Below are 20,471 nucleotides of genomic sequence, written 5' to 3' on the forward strand. Positions count from 1 at the left end.
AAGCTTTTTTAAAATCTTGGCTTGTATACATTAACACGGAAAATAAAAAGCTATCCAATAAAACTTCACTCCATTATCATTCATCATCAAGATTCGTAATCCATTTTACTTATAAAATAGTCAATATCATATTTTTTTTGCATAAACAAGTTGAAAATAAAATATGATATACTCTCCATAGTGTATTATTTGAATGGGAATAAACCAAAAGATGAAAGATTCATTTATGACTACTGAAACATCTTAATAAATATTCTAATTATAACTACAATTAACTAATGGAAGTGGTCTTGCTAAAGGTTGAAATCGGGGAAATCAACTTAAATGAGTAAGCAAAGGTGTAATTTGTCATTATCTTTAATTAACTCAATTCTTTATTCAAATCAAGTCACGTTTCTTTTCTATTTTTTTTATTAAGTTTTGGGCCTTTGGGGTACGACCCTAGTAATACATACAATGTATCAAGCATTTATTATCAAGCTAATTACACATTTAATTATTGCATGTTACAATTTTGTGCAAAAGATAAATAATCTGTCATTACATACAATATGGTTAATAGTTAATACTTTTATAACCAATTAAAAAGAACAATCATTTTTTGTTAGAGATATAATTCGAAAGAATCAAACCCTCATCAATAGTCAACATTCTCATACATCCATCAAAGCTTTCACTAAACACTCTTACGTTTGTAGTTTTTGCAGAATCCGACACCAGTGATCGGACGGGTTTTTCATACCCGTCCAACACCTTCAAGCTATAAAATTTACCATCGTACCCACGTTGCCAAATCCTGACCGTTCGATCAGCAGACCCACTGAACAATAAATCAGAAACATTGATCAAACAAAGTATTGCATTAGAGTGTCCACGCAATGTGCTCGTCAGCACCATACGATTGCTACCGTGTTCCTTGTCCCACACTAAAATCAATCGGTCACTTGCACCCGAAAATAACACCGATCCGTCGTCGTTTAGTGCCAACGCATTCACAGCTGACTTGTGTTTTTCCAACGTGGCAATCAGCCCATACTTCCTCACCGCTTTTCCCCAGATTTTAATCCGGCGGTCGGCGGAGCCGGTGAATATCGTTCCGTCCGCCGCCACCACCACCGCGTTGATGGCGTCGTCGTGTGCTTTTATACTCTCCACACATCGCAAATCCGATGTCCTCCAAATCTTCAAGTATTTGTCCCAAGAAACCGAGCACATTAACTGATCGGTGATCAAAGCGAGTCCAGAAACGGCGTCGTGGTGCTCGACCCATAGTTTTTTCCGATGACGTCTCACATTGACGTAATTCTTTGGTAAAACCGAACGGCGCAACCGATCTTCGAACGTCGGAAGTGTTGCGACGTGTTTGTGCCGTTTGTTCTGCGTTAATTTCCATACTCGGATCTTGTTATCCTGATGAGCAGTGAAAATGCTACCGTTGCTGAAAGTAATGGACTTAACGGAGCCCGACGAAGATCCGGCGACACTGAAGGTGTCGATTAACGCCAAAGATGTGGTGTCTATTACGTGGATGAAGTTCCCGGTGGCTGCGTAAAGGTGGTTGTTATGGACGGCGAGGAAGTTGACGTGGGGGACCGGGAGAGGTTGGAGGGATGTGAGGCGGAGGTGGGAGATGGTTAAGGCTAGGGTTCGAGGGGATGTGTGGTTGTTGTGGAGGCTGCAACTGGTGATTGTGGCGGTTGCGGTTGTGTTTGATGTGATGGTGGTTGTGTCGTCGGAGAATAGTAGGAGTTGAGATGGTGGTGGCGTGGGTGTTTTGTCGTCGGAGAATATCATCCATAGCCATGTAGGGAGTTTCATGTCTCCGGTTAAGAAAGTGTAGGTGGTGTGAATAAAACAGTGATCCAGATGGAAGAGAAGCTGAGCCCATATATATAAAGCTTTTATTCTGAAAAATGAATATCGTATTTACCAAAAATGAATAAAATGGTAAAATTTTCATAGTCATTTAAAATGAGAAAATTGACAAGTCGGAGTTCTTCTCTCCCATCAAAAATTTGGATTTATTCAATAGAGTGGTCCATATAGCCACATAGCCACATAGCCATGACTCGAGTAGGTGAAACCTTCGTTGCAAATTGCAAATCACACTAAGATACCCATGCTAGTTTTTCAAGTATCTCACCTTATCTTTTTATAACTATCTAACATTTGTGAAATAATAATAATTTGTTTGCCTTTTATAAAAATCTCTAGTTAGTTACGTTGGATGGAGTGGTGCCAAGTTTGTCACAATTCATGTAGGTGTCATTTAAGATTTGTCACACTGCTTCAAAATTTTATCATTTACTGGCGTGGGTTGCCATTTTTACAATGTTAAAAAATTTGAAAAGAAAAATAAAATAAAAAGAATAAATGCATTGTGATAGGTTGGTCAAAAAGTCAAATTAAGGGAATGGGGGAGAAAGCTCGGTAACTTATTGCCGAAAGAGTTGTCGTTTTTGTTATGTTGACGGCACGATGCGGTGTTTGCCGAGGTATCCGAACTCCACACCGTCTAGCCTTATGCAGCTTTTTGAAAACGATTCATTAAAACTATCTATACTATTACTTTTTTTTTTAAACAGATTGATTCAATATAACTATCTAAACTATTATTTTTTATGGTTTTATTTTGTGTTTGGGTCCTTTTGGTGGTAAAATATTATTTATACCTTTTTTATTTTATTTATTTATTTAATTTATATATATATATTAATAAATTAAAATGACCCTACCCCACCCCATAACCAACCGCCACCCCAAACCCTGAACACACATCTCCTTCGCGTTCTTTCCTTTGGATTTCGTCAGCATCACAGAACATGCAAAGTCGCAGGCGACCAGGATCTTAGGAAATTTAATAGGAGTTGCAGGCTTAGGGAGAAGAGGCTACATTCAAATATGTTTTTATAACACTAAACATCAAGACCGACACCATTGGATCAACCTTAAAATATCTCTTAAATATTTCGTCAAACATAATTTTTGCAATTCAAATGTACTCCATTTTTAGCACTAATAAGGAGATCAGGTCAAGAAACACACTCCCAACCTTAAAAAATATTATTTGCATACTGGAATGAGCTCTTTGGTATATTTTGATTGCCTTAACTCAATTCTTATGAAATAATCCTACGAATTTTTGTTGTTTTTATGGCAATTGTATCGTGAAATCTAGATACACATTAAATGGTTAACAATTATCCATAAAAATCCAATTGGTGCACCCATGTAATCAATTGAAATTGCCAGTTTTATGGCCACAAGAACTTAGTTTAGCATTTTTCGATTGATTCATATACAAAGGTCGAAGAAAGAAGATGCCAAGTTGAAATCATAGCTTTAGAAAACAAGTAAGATTAATGAATACAAAAGGGTCGGTTGCACTCAAGATCCAGTTGGTTCCCTTTTTATTTCAGATTGATAATATTGCCCCATCGATTGAAACATCCTTCCATCCAAGACCAAACCATGACCATATTGCCCCCATCGATTCAAACCCCACCTGTAATTTCCCCCATTCAAAATTATAAAACCCGATGCAAGAGGAGCACGGAAGTCGCCATAACAATGATTTTGTTTTCCGCTGAAGGTTGTCGCTGACGATGTTAGAGGGGCAACTTTATAGCCAGCTCTAACACCACCGATGGAACATATATTCATCTTGATTTGTAACTAAGGTTGTTCGCTATTTAGATAAAACTGAATTGTCCAATTGGATAATTTGAATTGGACTATTTGGTTTGAATATTTGGATTCTTGGATTGATTTTCAACAAAACCGAATTATTATTTTGGATTTGTTTTGCTTTATAATATAAGAACCGAATATAGCAAGAAATTGAATAACAAATTATTATTTGTTTACTTATATATATATATATATATATATATATATATATATATATATATATATATATATATATATATATATAACTATTTTTTAATTTATTAATTCATTTTTTTCAAATAGATTCAAAAAATTTCACCTAATGAAAAACAATAATGTACATTTTCTCTCAAAAGTTATTTATTTATAAAATATTAAACTATAATATATTTTTAATTTTTGTTTTGTAAATTTTAAACCACAAATAAATAATTTGTTTTTATTTCTTCTATAAAGTTGTTAATATTCTAATTATATGTGGTTATAAAATGTTTCGGTGTAACATCCCAATCCTCAGGTATGAAGTTTAATTCTTTTAGCATGTTTTCTTTGGAACTCAGCGAGTTAGAATCCTCAACTTGGCCTGTTGAGGTGACTTTGGCCGCATATATTAATGAACCAACTCGGCGAGTTGGCAACTGAGAAAGAAACCATAATTTTTAGGGTCTTGCATCCTATTTTACAGGCCTTAAGTCCCTTGGCTGGCCTCCTTACCAGCCTCCTCTGTCCAGAAACCCTAATTTTGTTTATCGTCTTCCAAAGTTGAGTGTGTGAGCTTGTGGAAAGCTTGGAGAGTTGATTTTTGGTACTCTTTTGAAGGAGCCTTGAAGTTTGAGTTGTCTAGTTTTAAAGGAATGCTATAGATCCAGAACCTCCCCACTTGTTGCAGTCTTTTTGAGGTATAAAGTCGACACCTTGCTTCTTTATTTCTTAGATCTCTTCCTTGAAGTTTTATTGTGATTATTGGCTCATTGTCGGGTTGTTCAAGGAGTTGAGTATTTTATGGGTTGTCACTTTAGATCTGGCCATTTTGTGGCCTCTTTTGGCTTAAAGTTGCAAGATTTATTCGGTTCTAGGCCTTATCCATGCATTAAGTCCTTTATTAAGCCTTTCATGAGTTCTAGAGCTTCTTTTTGGCATGTATGAATGTAAATTTGGCAACTTTACATGGTTTTCCAGCTCCAAGGTATCATATCTACATTTTGAAGCCTTAGATTCGATATAAGGACTGAATCTGTTAAGCTGGGAAAACTCGGAGAGTTTTCCAGCCAACTCGGCGAGTTGGCTAAGGTTTTGCCGACCTTCTGAGTACTACATAAACTCGACGATCTCATTGGTGCACTCGACGAGTTGGGTCAACGTGGACTGTTGACTTTGACTGTTGACTCTGACTTTGACCATGGTTGACCAAGTTTGACTTTTGAGGGAAATTTGGTTATCGGTTCCGTACTTTCGGTTCGAAGACACCAAGGTCGGCCCATTGGTTTGATAACCTGACATTGTTGATATGCTAAGTATGGTATAAATATGCATGCTAGTTTTGATATGCTAGTCTGGTAGATTTGTAGGACTACCTGTGATACTGTCTGTTTTTCTATATATGATAGTATCTATTATATGTCAACATACTGTATGGGTTGGGTTGAGGTTGTACTGCTCCATACTATAGCCAACAAACCCTGGAGTATGCCATATATGATCTGAGGGCCATGGAGGGCATGTCAGACTCATACTGAGGACTCATGAGCATTCCAAATACGAGCTGAGGGTCGGGAAGGGTATGCCACACTCGTACTGAGGGCTTAGCGGTATTCAGTCCAAGGAAAAGGTTTGGATTTTTCACAAACCTTGTCTTGTAATTATGGTTATGATAAATTCACATGGATAGGAATACATACACCATAAAATCTAAGTGGAAAAGATTTCTCTCCGCTTCATAAAAGGATTGTGAGGAAACGCTTTCACTAAGTGGATTTAAAGAGATAACAGTTCTGTTAATTGCATTCTAAAATTCAATTATGATTACGACATCCCTCTTCATAGTTTGAATTGTGAGAAATGACAAAAAGTCTGAAATAGTTTAGACACACATATGAGCTATCTAAGGAAAGGTGTATAAGTTTGAGAAGCCTACATCAAGTCATATCGAAGCATCTTGTATCAGAAATCTGAACTTTGGTAAGAAAGTCAATAAGTATTGATTTCTATAAGTCCAGCTGATTTTTGGGTACATATCAAAGCTAGTGGGAGCACACGTGTTATGCTAGTAAGGACATAATTATTCTGCTAGTCGGAGCATAATCTTTATGATGGGTGTTGTGAGTTAGCAATGTTATTTATAGGAAACAATATTTTGATTTGCAAAGTTGCAGAGTTTGAAAAGTTGTTTTGCTATAGTAAGGGATATAAACTTATACTTTATTTCGAATCTAAAAGTTTAGATTGAAGTATTAATTGAACTTAGTCATGGATATATATGAAAGTAATGTTGAAATATTTCAACAGAGGAAATTCCATATATGGAAATATTATAACGAGATATTGGTAAAGTATCATATATTTATTATGAATCGTATTCCATATGTTTCGGGTATAGGATCGATTGCATATGTTATAATATTTGCCTGTTTTGTTTTCCCAGATGCCTAGGGCATTAAGAGGGAAAAAGTGTTGGATTAGGTGTCTAAGCCCATAACTATAATTGGTATGTACTTGAATTGATAGCAACACAGTCCTTTTGGGTTGCCCTTAAACCTAGCAACCAGACAAGGAAATTATGAAAGGAGAGATATTAATTTATTAATAGATTAATAAATTAATATAAATGAATTTATTAATATGTTAAAAGATTAATATATTAATAAGAAATCATTTTGTTTAATTAATTGTTAGCCAGAAATTAATTAGAATTAATTTTTGGGTTAAAAGAATTAATTATAGAGTGCAGGGACTAGTTTGCAATTATCTAATAGTTGAGTGGAAGGCTCTAGAACCCCCTTGGATAAGGGTGGACGAAATCTTTAGGGGAAACCCTAATAATTTCGTCCATAGGGGCTTGGATAAGGCCCTTGGGTTTGCTTAGGCCCTAAGCAAAGGATAACTAGGGTTTCCCCTAAACCCTAGATCCCTCAGCTATATAAGGAGCCTCCTGGTTCATGTTTTGGTCACTCTTTCTTTTGAAGAAACCATAAGGGCCGAAATTTTGCATACTCCCTCTCCCCTCTCTCCTCTACTTTCCTTCTTGCTAGTTTGGGTGTGATTCCATTAGAGGCATTACACTTGTGGTGCTAAGCTTCCAAGAAGATCAAGATCAAGATCAAGGGAATTATCAATTGTTGACTATAACAATTGAAAGGTATGTAATTACTAAACCCTAGGTTGTAAATTTCGATTGTATCCTCTCTCCTCTAGGGTTCTTGTTATGCAATTCAAAGTTGTATGTTCAATAGATAAAACATAGATCCAAAGTAGGTTGCATGTGAACTTAGGAATTGTTTTTCTAGTTTATTTGTTTTACCTAAAACCCATCAGTGGTATCAGAGCCATTGTTTGTTTTAAATTGAATTGTTATAATTGTTGAATTGCAAATTAGGGTTTATAGCTATTAAACCCTAAAGGCCATTTTTTTTCGATTTTAGGGTTGTGGATCAAAGGGTTTTTGAAAACCTTAGCCTCCAAAGAACCCTAATCGAAATTAGGGTTAGGGTTTTGAAAACCCTAGCCTCCTCCCTTGAAAATTTCGAAATATGCTATAAAGATTAGGGTTTCTTTGTTTTGGATAATAGTTGACTTATTGGATAATTGAGAAAAAATAAGGAAATTATCCTATCCCCATATTTTCGAAATCTAGAAGGGATATGGATTAGGATTAAATTAATTGTTTAATTTAATTAGATAATCCTTACAAGATTTATTAAATTAATTAAAAGTTAATTAATAGATAAATATTAAATCTAATTAATTGGTTTATTTAAATTTAAAATTTAATAGTTTAAATTTCGAAAAAAAAAATTATATAAACCCTTGAAGTTTTAAAATGTTTTTAAAACACACCTTATATATATATATATATATATATATATATATATATATATATATATATATATATATATATATATATTATAATTAAAAGTTAAATATTATATATGTATAAGAATATGGTCAGTCAAATCGCTAGTATGTCTCATTCACGAAGCTAGTCTATAAGGGGGGTATAAGGAAACTGCCTATAAAATGGTAGTTGAATGGGTGTCCACTCTCACCCACCGCTTCCTTGATTAGTGGAGGGTCGTTAGCAGAACGGATTTGATAGGACAACTACTTCCCATTAAAAGTATAATGTTATTAAAGAAAGTACTAGAACACTATTTTTCAAAATCCCAACTCTAGTTACTTTAGGAAAAATGTGAAAAGTATGCTAATCCATGAAATTGCACATTATGCTTTATTGGTCGTTAGTGGAGCGTGTGTGGTTAACCGACACACTAAAAGGCACTAATAAAGAGTAGTAATGGGTATCTTATAATTATCATTTTGATGGAGTGTGTGTGGTTTACCAGCACATCAATAGTTAATGATAAAGACAATAAGGTTACCAAACACACTTGCATGGTTATTCACATCTAGTTTGTGATCCTCAGTATCCCAGTCACAAATAGTATAGCATAATCCGAGATTAAAACATGCCATTAAATAGTTTTAATGTATCTCAAAAGAATTAGGAATTTCACTTCGTTTATTTTTTCTAATGGTGGAATTGGTGAATCGTCATTCACCTACCTTTATGAGATTTGAACTTGGATCTCGGCATCCCATTTCTAAGTTGTAAATCGTCATAGTTGGTTCCTAACCTTGATATGATATCTTTGGGTTATTATATTGAGGTATCTTGGAATCTAACTAAAACTATCTTTCTTTTCAGATGTCTACTCCTGGAAACACTTCTGCTTCATCATCCTCCAGCCACAACTTCTCTCTTCTAAACATCTGCTCCAAAGTCATTATGGATGGCTCCAACTATAACGATTGGATGCGTAACATCAAGATGGCGCTTAGATTCGAGGACAAAGAGTACGTCCTTGAAAAGGAGCTCAAAGAACTTGATGAGTCAAAAGCCACTCCCGAAGAATATGCTGCCTACAAGAAACACTATGATGATGCTACCAAAGTGGCATGCATCATGGTTGCAACCATGTCCCCAGAATTGCAGAGGTACTATGAGGACTACTGGCCTTTTGAGATGAACAAGGACCTTATGGAAAAGTACCATAAGCGAGCTCGTCAAAAAAAGTTTGAGGTAGTCAAGTCACTCATGGCTTGCAAGATGAAAGAAGGGGAATCGGTTGTATCTCATGTGCAAAGATTGCAACGCTACATAGAGCGTTTGGTCAAGCTCAACATTCACTTCGATGAGGAATTGGCCATTGACATGGTCTTGAACTCGTTGCCTGATTGTTATGGTCAGTTTATCTTAACTTACCATTTGAATAACACGGAGCAGACTTTGGCCCAATTGCACAACTTGTTGCAGACAGCTGAGGCAGGGATGAAGGGTAAAAGTATACCCTCCACACCTGCAAGTGCCCCTGTCTTGGCCATTGGACAGGGAAAGGGGAAGAAGAGGAAAGGTCCTCCCAAGCAAAACTGGAAGAGCAAGGTTCAAGCTGTGTCATCTAGTAATGGCCCGAAGGCTAAGCCCAATGGTTCCACTCCCCATGTTTATGATCCAAAAGAGGCCATTTGCTTTTACTGCAATCAAAAGGGGCATTGGAAGAGATCTTTCCCACAATATCTGCAAGATATCAAGGATAGCAAAGTGAAGCCATCCTCGGTAGGTATTTACACTATTTCTGCTAATAACTCATTATCTTCTCGTTCATGGGTCCTTGATACAGGATGTGGTTTTCATATCTGTTCTGATTTGCAGGGACTAAAGGAAAGTGAGGAGATAGAGCATGGGAGGATAAACTTGATCATGGGGAACAGAAAGTCTTCACCAGTGACCAAGATCGGAGTTTATCAACTATTGCTTAGTAATGATGTTAGATTAGACTTAATAAATTGTTGCTATTCGTCTGAGATGACGAGAAACATTATTTCATTTCATGCATTGTTCAGACAAGGTTTTAAATATTCTTTTAATGATTTGAATGGTTCAATTTCTGTTTATAAGAATGATGTTTTTGTGTTTGAAGCTTTACCTTGTGATAGTGTGTATGAAACAGTGACTTGTGTTGATAGCTTAGGAAATAGTGTGCTTAATATTGACTTGTCTAATAGTGTAGACAAGGCATGCTTGTGGCATTGTCGTCTTGGACACATTAACAAGAAACGCATAGCCCAACTCCAAAAGGATGGAGTGTTGGAATCATTTGACCTAAAATCAGATGATATGTGTGAATCTTGTCTTTTGGGAAAGATGACAAAATCACCATTCACAGGGTCCTGTGAAAGAGGTGAAGGTCTGTTGGATCTCATACACACAAATGTGTGTGGGCCCTTCAGATCAACCACAAGGGATGCTAATCGATTCTATGTGACTTTCACTGATGATTATAGCAGATATGGTTACATCTACTTGATCAAACATAGGTCAGAAACCTTTGAAAAGTTTAGAGAATTCAAGCATGAAGTCGAAAATCAATTGGGCAGAAAGATCAAGATACTTAGATCCGATAGAGGCGGGGAGTATCTTAGTACCGAGTTCAACGACTATCTGAAAGAATGTGGGATAGTCTCACAATTGATTCCTCCTAGGACACCACAGTTAAATGGTGTAGCTGAGAGGCGTAATCGAACCTTGTTAGACATGGTTCGTTCTATGATGAGTCGTGCCTCGCTTCCTATTCACTTCTGGGGGTATGCCTTAGAGACAGCCGCCCACCTCCTCAATCTTGTCCCTACAAAGAAGGTTGCCAAAACACCTCACGAAATGTGGACAGGGAAAGTTCCCTCGTTAGCACATATTAAAGTCTGGGGTTGTGAAGCTTTCGTAAGACGAGAGACTCACGACAAGCTAGCAGGTAGAAATGAGAAATGTGTTTTCATTGGTTACCCAAAGCAGTCTTTTGGATATTTGTTCTACAGACCTAGTGAAAATGTGGTGTTTGTAGCTCGAAGAGGAGTCTTTCTAGAAAGAGAGCTCATATTCAAAGAGGATAGTGGGAGTACCATTGACCTTAAAGAGATTCAAGAGTCAACCAATGAAGGAACCTTAGATGACACTAGCACTCAACCAGAGGAAACAGTTCCTGTTGAACCAGTTGATAAATCATTACCTCTTCGAAGATCCACTAGGGTGAGTGTGCCACCTGAGTTGTATGGTTTTCATATTACTTCAGATGGTGACACATTCATAAGTGACAGAACATTGGTAAACTTAGATGAACCAGTCACTTATAAGGAAGCAATGGCAGGCCCAGAGGCTTCCAAGTGGAAAGAGGCAATGGACAGCGAGATTAAGTCCATGTATGACAACCAAGTTTGGAATTTGGTTGATAGTGCACCAGGTCGTAAGACAGTTGGGTGCAAATGGATCTTTAAGAAGAAGACAGACATGGATGGGAATGTGCATACATTCAAGGCTCGACTGGTTGCAAAAGGTTTCACTCAAACCCCAGGGGTTGACTATGATGAGACCTTTTCGCCAGTAGCTAAGATTAAATCTATTAGGATATTGCTCGCCATAGCTGCCTTTCATGACTATGAAATCTGGCAGATGGATGTCAAGACTGCCTTCCTTAATGGGAAGTTGGCTGAAGATGTTTACATGAGTCAGCCAGAGGGTTTTGTTGATGCAAAGTTTCCCAATAGAGTGTGCAAACTTGAGAAATCCATCTATGGATTGAAACAAGCATCTCGCAGCTGGAATCTTTGCTTCCATGAGAAAGTCAAAGAGTTTGGTTTCTCTAGAAGTGAAGATGAGTTTTGTGTGTATATCAAGGCTAGTGGGAGTATAGTAACTTTTCTGGTGTTATATGTCGATGACATATTACTCATTGGTAACGACGTTCCAACCTTGAATGAAGTTAAGTCTTGGCTTGGAAAGTGTTTTGCCATGAAAAACCTAGGAGAAGCTGCCTATATTCTTGGGATTAGAATATTGAGAGATAGAAAGAAGAGACTAATTGGACTTAGTTAGAGCACATACTTGGATAAGGTACTAAAGAGGTTTAGTATGGAAAATTCCAAGAAGGGAGAACTACCTATCCAGAGTAATACCAAATTGAGTAAGACTCAATGCCCGAGTACAGATGAGGAAATAGATGACATGAGTCGTGTACCTTATGCTTCCGTTGTCGGATCGATCATGTACGCTATGACATGTACTCGCCCTGATGTGGAATTTGCTTTGAGCATGGTCAGTCGCTATCACGGAAACCCAGGTAAAGCTCATTGGATAGCCGTGAAGAATGTACTCAAGTATTTGCGAAGAACGAAGGACTGGGTCCTTGTACTTGGTGGCAATGATACTTTGAGAGTAGATGGTTATAGTGATGCCAGATTTCAGACGGATAGAGATAACTTCCGTTCTCAGTCAGGCTGGGTATTCTTATTAAATGGAGGAGCAGTTACTTGGAAGAGTTCCAAGCAAGATACGGTGGCTGATTCTACTTGTGAATCAGAGTACATAGCAGCAAGTGAAGCGTCGAAAGAAGCAGCTTGGTTGAGGAACTTCATCGGGGATCTCGGAGTTGTTCCAACCATCCAGGAGCCTATGGAACTGTTCTGCGATAATGAAGGAGCGGTTGCCTTGACAAAGGAACCGAGAGATCATGGTAAAACCAGACATATCGACAGAAAGTACCATTTCATCAGACATAGAGCAGAAGAAGGCCATCTTATAGTGAAGAGGGTGTCATCTGAAGATAACCCAGCAGATCCCCTCACAAAGGGTCTGAGTAGGGCTAAGCATATTCAGCATGCTCGGAGCATAGGACTGAAAGATGATATTAGTTTTAGTAGTTAGATTAGTTTTGTTCTGAAACTTGTAACAAAGTAAATGTAATTGACTTTTGGTGATTAAATAATAAAGTATTATTTATAAGTTTGGGTTCTACCTTTTGTCAATTATTGAGTTTCATTTTTGCATGTTTTACTTCCCGAATAATAAGATTATTCAAACTCCACAGTCATTCGTACTTTTGGAAGTAAGTAGTGAATCAAGACTGTCATGAACTGGATTGTAGATTGTCTAAGGATAGACATGGCAATAGATTTTGCTGCAACATTCATGAGTACTCAGAAATTGAGATTTGAGTATTGGATAAACCCTCGCTCAAATTATTACTTCATGGAATTTATCACGAATAATACTGAGACGATAATATCTTATAATCTTGAAACAGAGATATATGAGTTGTAATTTGCAAGTCGGCTATGCATTGGTAATAAGAAAACGCATCAGTAACTTGGTGTTATAAAACGTATTATCATGTATGGTTTGATGAGTAAAAGATACAAGCATATGAGTCAATGTTTATTCGTTCCTTTTTCCTTAATAGGAAAAAGCGATATCTGTGGGCCCCTCGATGATTTGGTGTTGACTTATGTGCTGGGCCCAGCCAGGACTAAATTGATGTGTTCAATTAGAAGTCCTACATCATCACTAATCAGGAATCGGGAAACATAGATTCTGGACAAAGAGGTTGATTGCATTCCATGTCTTTTGTCTAGGGATATCTAGCAGAACGAAGGATTATATGATCACTTATCTTAGGACACGTAACTGACTGGGTTAGAGTTTGGCAGCAGCTTTTTGGAAGCTACAATTTGCTGGTCAAATTTAGAAGGCATACTAGCAATTATAGTTACAGACTTATCCAAGTGGGAGACTGTTGGATTAGGTGTCTAAGCCCATAACTATAATTGGTATGTACTTGAATTGATAGCAGCACAGTCCTTTTGGGTTGCCCTTAAACCTAGCAACCAGACAAGGAAATTATGAAAGGAGAGATATTAATTTATTAATAGATTAATAAATTAATATAAATGAATTTATTAATATGTTAAAAGATTAATATATTAATAAGAAATCATTTTGTTTAATTAATTGTTAGCCAGAAACTAATTAGAATTAATTTTTGGGTTAAAAGAATTAATTATAGAGTGTAGGGACTAGTTTGCAATTATCTAATAGTTGAGTGGAAGGCTCTAGAACCCCCTTGGATAAGGGTGGACGAAATCTTCAGGGGAAACCCTAATAATTTCGTCCATAGGGGCTTGGATAAGGCCCTTGGGTTTGCTTAGGCCCTAAGCAAAGGATAACTAGGGTTTCCCCTAAACCCTAGATCCCTCAGCTATATAAGGAGCCTCCTGGTTCATGTTTTGGTCACTCTTTCTTTTGAAGAAACCCTAAGAGCCGAAATTTTGCATACTCCCTCTCCCCTCTCTCCTCTACTTTCCTTCTTGCTAGTTTGGGTGTGATTCCATTAGAGGCATTACACTTATGGTGCTAAGCTTCCAAGAAGATCAAGATCAAGATCAAGGGAATTATCAATTGTTTACTATAACAATTGAAAGGTATGTAATTACTAAACCCTAGGTTGTAAATTTCGATTGTAGCCTCTCTCCTCTAGGGTTCTTGTTATGCAATTCAAAGTTGTATGTTCAATAGATAAAACATAGATCCAAAGTAGGTTGCATGTGAACTTAGGAATTGTTTTTCTAGTTTATTTGTTTTACCTAAAACCCATCAAAAAGGACCAGAATCGGATATGACTAAAGTGATTAAACAATTGTCAAGGACGATCTAAGGTTTGCTAAGGATTGGTCGCTTGTGGGTAGTTAGAAGTATACTAATGGGCTATATTGACATTATTATGAATATATAGGTTTCTATTAAGAATGAATTGTCATATGACAAATATGGAAATGTTTCCATACTGGGGGTTTGGATATTAAGAATCTATGTGTAGGTCAGAAACCTGTATGCAAGAAGGATGTTCAAGGAATGTACTTTGAATTTGAGACTTCGTTTCCTTGGAATTGTTTTGTTATCAGTCTCCAAAGGAATACTTTGTAATATCGTTGGAAAAGTCTTTGTGACTTTTGTACCTAGAGATTAAAAAATTATCATTATATGACATCCCCATTTTCACGGCCAAAAAAGGCTGATTTCATTTATGATTTTTAAAATAAAATCTGAGTAATCTTTCAAAAGGTATTGCGGAATTTATCCTCAAAACAAAATATGACAAAAAATTATCAAAGCATTTCTTAAAGAAATGTATTTTCATTATACTACAAAATTTTGGGATGTCATGTTCCGATACAGACCAAAATCATAAATAGTACGATATAGACCTTACAAAAATTATTTACATCTACTCGCCTATAATCCAAAATCCCTTGTCAGCATCCAACTATGCTCTTGTTCCACTATATGTACATAAAAGCTGAGTGGGTCAGGCTTGGGAGCCTGGTGAGTATATAAGGTTTTCAACCCACAATAAATAAATTTATTAATTTTCATCAACCAAAAATAAATTTATTAATTTCATAAATCAACAATAACCGTGATTACCCGTTTCCGTTATCCTCACTTTATGTCCCAAAACATCTAATAAAAGGGACCTGGCTTAAGGATCATCATCGGGCTAACAACACTGCTTAAGGGATACTTCTGCAGTTTCTTAAGGTTCCACCCTAAGAATCCTCTATCATTCACTCATTCATTCCAAAGGATTGTCCTAAGGTATAGGCACAAAGTCCATCGTTTCTAATAGCACAACTACCAACGTTTTCTATTAGGCACAACTGCAAATATTATCCTTTAGGCGCAACTGCCAGGATTGTGTTTTTCTCACCCAGGCGCAACTACCAATATCATCTATTAGGCGTAGTTGCCAATGTTAACTTTTAGGCGAGGCTGCCAATATTATCATCTAGGCGCAGCTGCCGAGATTATGAGGTTCGATATTAGGTGCAACTACCGATATTATCCTTTAGGCGCAACTGCCAGGATTATGTTGTATCTATTAGGCACAACTGCAAAAATTATCCATTAGGCGCAGCTGCCAGGATATTTAGATTACAACTGGTGAACACTTAAATCAAAATACCTGGTGAACACTCCGTTCAAAAATACCTAATGAACACCTAGTGAACACTCATCTCAAAAATACCTACTGAACACCTAGTTCAAAAATATATGATGAACACATAGTTCAAAAACACCTACAGGTTACGAGCCTGCTGACGTTCCACTGAACTGCCTAGAAAAGTCTGTGATTGTCATCTATACTCCGCTAGATGACTGGAACATCAGCAACTTCGAGGTCTCGCATCATTTTATTTCATCAAATATCAGCTATTTCATCTACCCATGTTATACCCAACATATTTCTAGATAAAAGTACATATACAATTTAAATCATTCTAAACATGTATAAAATATTCATTCAACATCCATCTCAAATAAACAAACAATACACACACACACACACACATATATATATATATATATATATACACACACACATAGCATGTATTTTATATAAAATACTTCATATCTATGTGTAAGATGAAAGTGACTATACACTCACATTATTTAACGATAATTGGACAACACTTCGTCCCTTAAAACAATCTTTTTCGATGAAACCAAGATGTTTTCTCGAAAATCGGGTTCTGCACGGGCAAATTTTCAACTCGAAAAACTCTTTTTCTCGGAGATTTCGGGGCTCCGGGCTTTCTTTGGGTGCTAGGAAGGTACCCTAGGCTTTGGGTGGGTTTAGGATAGGCTAAAAGGAAAGTAGAAGGTGTAAAAGTCTGAAAATTGTAAACATAACTCGGGCAGCCTCGCATCCTATTTATAGGAGGTTGATGCCTCGAATTACATTGGGCGTAATATCATGGTACGCGGGGCGTACTACTTCACCAGCCACTACGTTGGGCGTAACTTCGGTACGTTGGGTGTACGAGACGTGGCGCCTGATTGGGTTCCGAGCTTCGGACACATCATAGCTACCAACACGCGTCCATCATGCGAAGGAGTAGGGGGTGATCGACTCCAGATCACGTACACGAGTACGCTGGGCGTACACCTTCGGACCAACCTCGGAATTTGGGCCTTGAACTTTAAAAATTTGTAACTTTCGCATATGGGCTTCGTTTTCGACGTTTTTTTACATCCACACGTAGGTGAGATTATACTCTACAACTTTCGTTTAGACTCCGTTGGCTAATATTGACTTTATTTTTAAAGTTATATTTTTAACGGGCCGGGACATGAAAAGTCTGTTAAAAATTCATAACTTTTTTATCCGACATTCGTTTTCGTCTATCTATTTACCGTTAAACTAGTATCAACAAGATCTTCGATTCACGTTTAGATTGTGTTGGCTAAAAATCTCTCGATCTATAATTCGAATTACGGGCTGCATACTGCTATACCAAATCTTAGAAAATTCATAATTTCCTCATACGAAGTCAGATTTTGGATATTTTTATGCACGTTCTTGGTTTAACGTATACTACGACTTTCATTTAGATCACTAAGTCTAAAAAGCACTTTATCGTAAATTCACTTTTTACGTCACACAGCGTCATGCCGGTTCTGTCGCGAAATTCGACATGTCATAACTTCTTTATTATGACTTAGATTTCGGTATTCTTTATATCTCCGGAATCCTTGTTTCGACAACTACAACTTTCTTCATGGATATCGACTTTATCTAAAATTTTACTTTTGACGCTTATTTTTATCCTTAATTTATTATATCATCATAATTAAATATAAGGCACATAAATTTACATAATTCATTCTTATTACCTCAAAACACGTTATAGTAGTTGACCTAAACTTTACATCGTCTTTAATGCTTAGCCCAGAAACACGAGCGTTACAATTCTCTCCCCCTTAGAATGATTCCGTCCTTGGAATCATACATCAGAAAACAAATGCGGATAGTGACTCATCATATCACCCTCCGTTTCCCATGTGAGATTTGGCCCATTCGTATGTTTCCATTGCACAAGCACTAAATCGACCATCTTGCTGTTAGGTTTTATACAAACAATCCTATGTGTGCATGCAACCCTAGTTGGATCTATGTTTTCACTATAAGACATACAACTTTATGAACACAAAATAAAACCCTGGCATGCTTCTATAATTTTCGAAAATTACATAGAAGTGTAGTAAACATACCTTTGTTGTTATATAGCAATAACAACTAGTTTCCTTGATCTCTTGAACTCTCTTGAACTCTTGAAAGCAAGCACCACAATTGTAGTGCCTCTAATGGCTCACAAACACCTTGAAGCAAGAAGGCAACAAAGAGAGAGAAGGGAATGATGCTAATTTCGGCCCTAGGGTTTCCTTGGAATCAAGTGGCCTCAAGTTGAAGCATAGGGCATGTATTTATACTATAGGGTGCTAGGGTTTCAGTCAAAACCCTAATGGACAGCTTAGCCACCAAGCAGCCCAAGGAGCCTTATGGAATGAGGCCTTTGGACGAAAATATGATGATCCTTCATCATAATTTCGTTCCCCCTTAGTCCATTAGGTTTCCTAGCCCAAAACTCAACTATCACACATTTGACAGTTTATACCCTTTTATTTAATTAATCTCTTTTAGTCACCAAATTAATTCCTAATTAATTTATGACTAATACTAATTAAATAAATATGATTTCTCCTTTAATATATTATTCTTATAATATATTAATAAATCATAATATCTCCTCTCTCATATCAAATTACCTTGTCAAGTTGCTTTGGTGAAGGCAACCCAAAAGGACCATGCACACTCGGGTCAAGTATATACCAAATATGGTTACTGACTTAGACACTAACCCAACACTTGCGTCATAACTTCTTAGTCTTACGGTCAACAATTGCCTTCGGTTCTTCAGTTAACCTCTTGATTTCATCCATTCTTAACTCAGAAATTGGAATTATATTGAGAACTTCTCCCGTGAACTTTCTCAAATAACACACGTGGAAAGTGTTATGAATACCATCTAGTTCTTCTGGTAGTTCTAGGTTGCAAGCTTGGTTCCCAATCCTCTGAAGAACTTTAAACGGTCCAATAAACCTTGGACTCAACTTTCCCTGAACCACATAACATACTCATCGTAGTCGGACTCGATTCAATATGACCTTTAGGGTCGGAATATCAATCATCTTCTTAGTCATTACCGAAACAATGGTAACGACATATTTTAACAAAAACGAAATCAATTACTAGCTTCTTGGTAACCATGTGACTTTCCCTGATCCAAGTGTGAGTCTTGTGCTTCCAGTAGTATAGGCCTTTACTACTATTCACACCTACTCATACTCGACCCAAGAATTGTCTCGCAGTTTTCCAACTCACCATTCAAAAATTTCACATAATCATTTAACACATCAGGTAACAAAACGAAGGTTTTATATTACTTCTTGAAACGGTTACACAGATGTTCAAGTTTAATATATACTATGCCTCTATTAGGCTACACCACCGAATACTATTTGCATGGCTGCGTTATATCTTGATTTTGGAACATATAGTCCTTACTCCTAATCCCTTGCATCCTCGCCTGCTTCATTAAGGATCATCGGGAATGCTTTTGCCTTTGGTTTCGGAGGTACATTTAGCTTTGTAGCTCCCTTCCTCTTTGGGTAGTCTTGCTTGTAGTGCCCTTCTTCATTACATTCATAACACACCCTTTTATTGAATGTACGTTCATTGGTGTAATGCCCATACTTTCCACATTTTAAACATGTCACCTATGTGCCACATTTTCGTACGTGTTTCTTCTTTCACTTATCGCGCCACCTTGCTTCACCCCTCCTCCTCCTCCTCCTCCTCCTCCTCCAAACTTCAAGAATTTTCTCTTCTAGTTGGACCCTGAAGTTCCTTCAAACTTTCTTTTCTCACCGACTTCAACCTTGCTGGCGGCTCTTCCCTTGATCATCTTTTCAACAGACTTGGCAGCCCAGATAGTTGCCTCCAGAGTAAGTGCCTGACGCATTGGCACCGCATACTCCCATGGAAGTCCCTTTGCATACTTGTCGATTTTTGTCAACTCGTCTAGGACAATACACAAAAAAAACTCCATTTTATTTGTGAAGTTACTAGTGTATTCATCGATAGACATGCTTCCCTTCTTTAATGTCAGAAATTGGTTCTCTAGCTCAAGCAGATTTTGGGCCGAGCAGTACTTGCGCTTGAAATGCACCAAGAACTCTGCCCAAGTCAGTTGCAGTGGCTCATTAGGGATTAGGGTCTTCCCTAGAGTGTTCCACCAGCGAACAACGCCATCTCAGAACTGACGCACTACAAATATGGTTTGTAACTTGCCTTGGCAACCACATGTCATGAAGGCTAATTCCATCTCTGTGATCCAATCCATTACTCTGACGGGATCTTCCTTTCCAGTGAAAGTTGACGGTTTGCAAGTCATAAAATCTTTGTACTTGCATCCATTTCTCTCTACTCCATCATCTTGGTTATTCCTCTTAACCACAAGCGGTTCAGTTTGACCAACAGATCTACTGTAATTTCCTTCCTCTGACAGACTGTCATTTAATTCCGGTTGTTCAATAGGCATTGAAGGTTCATTCCTGCTGTTCATCAATAATTGTCTCATTTCTTCCCTTTTGTTCAGCCATCATAGCCTAAATCATGGATTGTACTTCAGCCATTGTGATTGGTTCTGGTGCAACTTCTACTATTGGCACCTGCTCAATCACTTGGGGTTGAGGTTGCTGATTCTTATTCGCATTTCCAGCTCCACTTTGGGTTCTTTCCATTATGATCTATACACCAAATTAGTCCAATTTATATCTTTATTCATGATAGATATTTAAA

At 37.2% G+C, this 20,471-nt stretch overlaps 1 protein-coding gene across 1 annotated transcript; it reads right to left on the reverse strand.

The window, feature by feature from the left end:
- Positions 1-383: 383 nt before the first annotated feature.
- Positions 384-2,339, reverse strand: LOC111881569 (protein JINGUBANG). The gene has a single exon (XM_023877973.3). The coding sequence runs from the start codon at positions 1,816-1,818 to the stop codon at positions 595-597; it is 1,224 nt and encodes a 407-aa protein (XP_023733741.1). The 5' UTR covers positions 1,819-2,339; the 3' UTR covers positions 384-594.
- Between the last annotated feature and the right edge of the window lie 18,132 nt (positions 2,340-20,471).

The sequence above is a fragment of the Lactuca sativa genome, chromosome 3, assembly GCF_002870075.4.
Source record: "Lactuca sativa cultivar Salinas chromosome 3, Lsat_Salinas_v11, whole genome shotgun sequence".
NCBI classification, from domain to species: Eukaryota; Viridiplantae; Streptophyta; class Magnoliopsida; order Asterales; family Asteraceae; genus Lactuca; species Lactuca sativa.